The sequence below is a fragment of the Otolemur garnettii genome, unplaced genomic scaffold (genome assembly GCF_000181295.1).
Source record: "Otolemur garnettii isolate 467f Iridium unplaced genomic scaffold, OtoGar3 scaffold00104, whole genome shotgun sequence".
Lineage (NCBI taxonomy): Eukaryota > Metazoa > Chordata > Mammalia > Primates > Galagidae > Otolemur > Otolemur garnettii.
This window is the reverse complement of record NW_003852499.1, coordinates 6651366-6658416: the sequence shown is the minus strand read 5'-3', so window position 1 is coordinate 6658416 and position 7051 is coordinate 6651366. Positions and strand designations below refer to the sequence as shown.

Below are 7051 nucleotides of genomic sequence, written 5' to 3'. Positions count from 1 at the left end.
TTTGGTTTTGCGCTTTTGGGCTAGTTTGGTTTTGAGCTTTTGGGCTAGTTATCACTATACTTCTGCTTTCTAGCTTTAGAATATCCTTCACATTTGTTTGTATTTGGTCTGTTTGACTTCCTTTGGAGCGTGTCTTTTTTTACCTGTCTTTTTAGTGGAATTGTGAGAGGGAGCTTTTTTTTGTTGAGATTGTATCTTAGTCTGTCACCTGGGCTAGAGTGCAGTGGCATCATCATAGCTCATCCTCAAACTCCTTGGTTTAAGTGATCTTTCTGCCACATCCACTGGAGTAACTGAGACTATGGACATGTGCTACTATACTTGGCTAATTTTTTAAACTGTTTTTTGTAGAGTTAGGGTTTCGCTCTTGCTCAGATTGCTCTTGAACTCCCAACCTCAAATGATCCTCTTGCCATGGCCTCCCAGAGTGCTAGGATTACAGATGTGAGAAGGAGGTTTTAAGTAGAAGACTATTTTTCACATCTTTTGAAGTTGTCTCTTGCTAGCCATTTTGGCCTGGATTCATACTATTTTTTGGTTAAGTCTTTTTTTTTTTTTTGAGACAGTCTCACTTTATTACCTTTGGTAGAGTCCTGTGGCGTCATAACAACACATAGCAACCTCAAACTTTTGAGCTCAAGTAATTTTCTTGTCTCAGTCTCCCAAGTAGCTGGGATTATAGGTGTCTGCCACAATGCCCAGCTATTTTTTAGAGGCGGGGTCTTGCTCTGGTTCAGGCTGGTCTTGAACTTGTGAGCTAAGGCAATCCACTGGCCTCAGTCTCCCAGAGTGCTAGGATTACAGGTCTGAGCCACTGCCCCCAGCCGCCTTTGGTCAAGTTTTGAATGGCTGTTTTCATTGTATTCAATTCAAGTAAATGCTGTGTGTCTTTATAGATCCTGGTTCATAATGATAGTCATTCTAGTGAAAGTGGTGTGGTGTAGAACATGGCAGATGTTCAGAGTAAAAATTATGCATAATACTCCTTGAAACTGTCACCTGAAGAAAAATAAGTGTAAGGTTTTGTGTGTTAGATTGTATGAGTATTAAAAGGTATTAAGTGGCAGCACCAAGAGATGAGACCAGAGCAGAGATGTTCAGACTAGGATTATTGAAAGGAACAGTGGTACACTTGGGGAATGCATAGAGACTCCTTTTATGTGGGACATAGAGGTTGGGCAGATTCCACAGCTTGCCCAGAGGGCTTTGGTACATTGGAGTCCTTTGGCACAAACTTGTTGGGGGTGGGCCTAACTAGGTCCTTTTTCTTAGGAGGAAAGGGGGAGGGGGAGAAAGCAGGGGGAAGAGGAAGAAGGGTTCATGTATGGCTGTTAGCACCCGCACCGATCCAAAGTCGTGTTTCAATTTCTTTGTGAGATAATTTTTTCTTATGTCATGGATGGCCATATCCTGGCTGCCACTAATCACCAGAATTGGGAGGGAAGTAATGAGTGGATCCATGCATATGCAACTAATGGAAATTTAGCTTGAAGTACTTTGAATACAAAGCAGATTATTATGCAGTGTATTCATAAAGTTCATGCGCAATTTAAAATAGACTAATTTTTAGGTCTTACTCTTGCTCAGGGTGGTCTCAAACTCATGAGCTCTAGTAAAATAGGCAACTATTTTAAATTGAACATGAACTTTATGGACAACTTGTATGTAGTAATAATTGTATGAGATATTAAAGATTATTAAGAGGGCTTTTATTGTCTCCTTGACTTCCTTTGCTATTCCTCCCTGCTTGTTCACTTTTGTCACCTGGGTTCCTTGTATACATAATTATTTATCATGTCAAAATTTGCATATTTATTATGTGTTGCCTGTCTTCCTCCACTAGAATGTAACCTCTGTGAGGGTAGATATCTTTGTTTTATTCACAGATATATCTTGAGTACCTAGAGTAGTAACTGCCACTGTTGAAGCCCTGGAAATCTATCCAGTAGAACCTTCGTAAGTTGACCACCGAAGGGACTGTAACAAACTGGTTGACATATGGACATGGTCAGCATAAAGAACTAGGCTTCCTGTACTGATACGTCCATGTGGTGCATGTCTGGTCTTTGAAGATTAGGTCAGCTTGAGGTAGTCAACTATGGAGGTTCTATTGCACGTAGAATGAAAGGCATTTTAATCCATCCAGTTGCTTCTAGACAGCCCTCTGTCTAAAGCGGGGGTCCTCAAACTTTTTAAACAGGGGGCCAGTTCACTGTCCGTCAGACCGTTGGAGGGCCAGACTGTGGGCCCCCGGGATGAGTCGGCTGCTAAGCAGGATAGGCAGCGGTGGCAAAAACACCCGGCGGGCCAGATAAATGTCTGTTGGGGGCTGCATGTGGCCCGCGGGCCATAGTTTGAGGACACCTGGTCTAAACCATACTCATTGTATCTTTCTCTATACTACAAAATTTGAAAATAATTTTGTTTCCTCTTTTTAGTTTTCTGCTTAGCTCTTATCAAAAGAGAGGGCTTGGCTTGGCGCCTGTCGCTCAAGTGGCTAAGGTGCCACCCACATACACCTGAGCTGGCAGGTTTGAATCCAGCCTAGGCTGCTACTGCCAAACAACAATGACGGCTGTAACCAAAAAATAGCTGAGCATTGTGGCAGGCGCCTGTGGTCCCAGTTACTTGGGGAGCTGAGGCAGGAGACTCACTTGAGCCCAGGAGTTGGAGGTTGCTATAAGCTGTGATGCCATGGCACTCTACCCAGGGGGACAGCTTATGGTTCTGTCTCAAAAAAAAAAAAAAAAAAAAGGGCTTCTCTGAAGCTGTGATGGAAGAAGCTGAAGAATTAAAGATATGTGTTTAACTCTTGCGCACATGGATTTATGTGTTTCTGCCAAGCTTTCAGATACTCCATACTCCATTAGAGGAAAATTGTGCTTTAAGCATAGTTTCATGCTTGTCTATAATAGCATCCCAAAGCACAAGAGTTGAAAATATTTCCTTCACCTATTTCTGTTATGTATACCCTCTCCCTTGATTTGTACACATACATAGAGTTTTATAATGTAGGAAGCATTGATACGTGCTTGCTTTGTCCTGCTACTTTTCATGGTTTATTTTATTTGTCCTTACTAAGTGGCCTAAAAATGAAGTAGGGACTGTTGTTCCTTTTTTTTTGGAAGTAAGAACAGTCTCGCCATCTGTCGCCCAAGCTAGAGTGCCATGGCCTTAGCCTGGCTTCCAGCAACCTCAAATTTCTGGGCAGAAGCAGTCCTTTCTGCCTCAGCCTCGCGAGTAGGTGGGACTGCAGGTGTGTGCCACCACACCTGGCTAATTTTTTTGTGATTATTAGAGACAGGGTCTTACTTTTGCTCAGACAGGTCTTGCTTTTGCTCAGGCTGGTGTTGAACTCCTGATGTCAAGTGATCCTCCTGCCTTGGCCTCCCAGAATCCTAGGATTACAGGTGTAAGCCACTGTGCCTACCTGTTGCTACTATTTTAATGATGGTGAAGGATTAGAAATTATGTAATTTACCCAGGTTTTTACTGCTACTAATTGATTGTTGGAATTTGAACACTGGTAGTCTGAGTCTTCTCTTGGTCTTTTTTTTTTTTCTTTTTAAGAGACAGAGTCTCATTTTGTCACCCTCGGTAGAGTCCTGTGGCGTCATAGTTCAGAGCAACCTCCAGGTCTTGGGCTTAGGCGATTCTCTTGCCTCAGCCTCCTGCGTAGCTAGGACTATAGGCGCCTGCCATAATGCCCGGCTATTTTTTTTTTTTTTTGTTATTGCAGTTTGGCCGGGGCCGGGTTTGAACCCACCACCCTTAGTATATGGGGTCGGTGCCCTATTCACTGAGCAACAGGCTCTGCCCTTCTCTTGGTCTTTGTTTAAAAAAAAAAAAAAAAGTAGAATATAACACATTTTAAAATGTACAATTCAATAGTATTAGATACTTTGTACAGTGCGGTACAATCATCACCACTATGTATATTTTCAGAACTACCCCTTTCTCCCCTCTGTAGTAAACTTTCTTATACTTTTTTTTTTTTTTGAAACAGCCTCAAGCTGTTCCCCTGGGTAGAGTGCCATGGCATCACAGCTCACAGCAACCTCCAACTCCTGGGCTCAAGTGATTCTCCTGCCTCAGCTTCCCAAGTAGCTGGGATCACAGGCGCCCGCCACAACGCTTGCTCTTTTTTGGTTGCAACTGTCATTGTTTGGTGGGCCCGGGCTGGATTTGAACCCACCACCTTAGGTGTATGTGGCTGGCACCTTAGCCACTTGAGCCACAGGCGCCAAGCCTATACTTTCTCTATGAATTTGCTTATTTCTAGGTACTTTATGCAAGTAGAATTATATTTATTTTGTATCTAGTGTATTTCACTTAGCATAGTGTATTCAAGGCTCATTCATGTTGTAGTATATATCGAAATTTCCTTTCTTCTTAAGGTTGAATAATTTCCATTGTGTATATCTACCACATTTTATTTATCTGTTGATGGACACTTGGGTCTTCGAATCTTTTGACTTTCATGAATAATACTTTTGTGAACATTGGTGTACTTGTATCTGTTTGAGCTGGAAGTGAAATTGTAGGAATATGTGGTAATCCTATGTTTAAATTCTAGTTTTTTCCATGTAGTAAAATATAGTAGTATATACTTAAAGAGGAGAAATTGTTGATAGAGTTCAAATAATATGTCGCAGTCCTCTTTATTGTGTTCTTAGTGAGACTGAAAACTTGCCTGGATGGTTGTACACTCAATAATAGATAAACATTCTGAGAAATGTGTTAGGTAGTTTTGTCCTTCTGTGAGCATCATAGACTATACGTCACATTCTAGGGTGTTGGTTCTCAACCTTTCTAATGCCGCAGCCCTTTAATACAGTTCTTGCGGGTCAAAACCCACAGGTTGAGAACCGCTGCTCTAGGGAGTCTTGATACATGTATATAGTGCCTGGCTTGATTGAGCCAAGTTAGCTAATTTATGTCATCTCTTTCTATGTTAATATATTCTATACTATGTAGCGGTAAATCTGCTGCAGTATGAGTTCTTCAACATTCGTTCCTTTATAATCTTACATATAAAATTTCCCTTTTCAAAAGGAAAAGTCATTTTGAATAATTACAATCTCATTTTCAAAACTGTCCTATAAATTCATGGTTTGCTTAACATCTTTATTACTTGTTACGTTTATATTTTAACCATAATCTATAAGTTACTTTGTCCATTTTCCAATTTAAGGATATATGTTCGTATTTCATATTATATAACTTATTCTCAAGTTTGTTTTTAGTCTTGCCTTTTATTCATTTTGAGTTTCTTTAGGATATAGAATGTGTTTAGCTTTCTCACAGTGTGTAATGTACAAAGTATAAATTCATTGAAGTATTTTTTAATGTTTGATTTGAAAGTAGACACAGTAATATTAATTACATTTTAAAGTCTCAAAACTCTGAAAGTCATTATCTCTTTCACTTACTGTAAATATTGACAAGTGTGGGCTAGGTGTGGTGGTGTACATGTAGTCCCAGCTATTTGAGAGGCTGAGGCAAGAGGATTCCTCAAGCCTAAGAATTGGAGGTTGCTATGAGCTGTGACACCATGGCATTCTACCCAGTGAGACTGTATCTCAAAAGAAAAAAAGGGACAAGAGTCAGTACTCTAAATTAGTCAAGTAAGAAACTTGAAATCTGAGCCCAGAATAATTTTCATATTTAGTAGGTAAGATATAGAATCAGGATGCTTAAGTATGCCTTTTTTTTCTAAATAACTTTTACTTTCTTTTCAGATTGTTGCCAGCAAAGGAGGTTTTGAAATGGTCACCAAAGAGAAGAAATGGTCTAAAGTGGGTAGCCGATTGGGATATCTGCCAGGAAAAGGAACTGGGTCTCTTTTGAAGTCACACTATGAAAGAATTCTCTACCCATATGAGCTTTTCCAATCTGGTGTCAGCCTTATGGTGAGATGGGCCATTCTTCTTAGGAGTGGATAAATCAAATTTGCCAAGCATAAACTTCAGACTGTGTTCACTACAAGTTAGCAGTTGTTGATGCGTAACAGGGTGGAATGGATTTCTTGAGGCACCAAAATTTGGAGGAGTAAGATACATATCACAGTTTAAAAATCTTAGCTATGGGTGGCTCCCGTAGCTCATTGAGTAGAGTGCCAGCCACATACACTGAGGCCGGCAGGTTCGCACCCGACCCGGCCAGCTAAAATAACAATGACAACTACAACAACAAACAAAAATAGTTGGGCGTTGTGGCATGTGCCTGTAGTCCCAGCTACTGGGAGGCTGGGGCGAGAGAATCACTTAAGCCCAAGAGTTTGAGGTTGCTGTGAGGGGTGACGCCATGGCACTTTACCAAGGCTCTCTCAAAAAAAGAAAAAAGACATAGGTATAGCTATTTTTGGTGGTTTAAAAGATGAAAAATAATGGGATTGAAGAGTATTCTTGTTTTTGTTTTTTGAGACAGTCTCTCACTGTGTCCCTCGGCTGTGTCACCCTTGGTAGAGTACCGTGGTGTCACTGCTCATAGCAACCTCAAACTCGTGGGCTTAAGCAATTCTCTTGGCTCAGCCTCCCAAATAGCTGGGACCACAGAATCTTCCACAATGCCCGGCTATTTTTGTTCTTGTAGTAGTCACTGTTTAGCAGATTAGAACCTGCCAGCTCTAGTATATGTGGCCGGCACCCTAACCACTGAGCTATAGGTGTGGAGTGCCTGTATTCTTTTTCTTTTTTTTTTGAGAGAGAGCCTCAAGCTCTCACCCTGGGTAGAGTGCTGTGGCATCACAGCTCACAGCAACCTCCAACTCCTGGGCTCAAGCAGTTCTCCTGCCTCTGCCTCCTAAGTAGCTGGGACTACAGGTGCCCACCACAACACCCGGCTATTTTTTGGTTGCAGTCATTGTGTTTTGGTGGGCCTGGGCTGGATTTGAACCTGCCAGCTCAGGTGTATGTGGCTGGTGCCTTATCCGCTTGAGCCACAGGTGCTGAGCCTGTATTCTTATTTAAAATTAATCTTCGTGACTTTAGCTTTTGTGACAAATTCTTTTTTGTTTCATTTTTAAACTGCTTTTTTTTTTTTTTTTTTT

At 41.2% G+C, this 7051-nt stretch overlaps 1 protein-coding gene across 1 annotated transcript in view; it reads left to right on the top strand.

Annotated features, from left to right (window-relative positions):
* KDM5A (lysine demethylase 5A) overlaps positions 1–7051 on the top strand; it is a 104420-nt gene that overhangs the window by 20079 nt on the left and 77290 nt on the right. The window contains exon 3 of the mRNA XM_023517084.1: positions 5730–5912. Within this exon, the coding sequence (XP_023372852.1) occupies positions 5730–5912 (183 nt within the window). The remainder of the gene's footprint in view (positions 1–5729; positions 5913–7051) is intronic.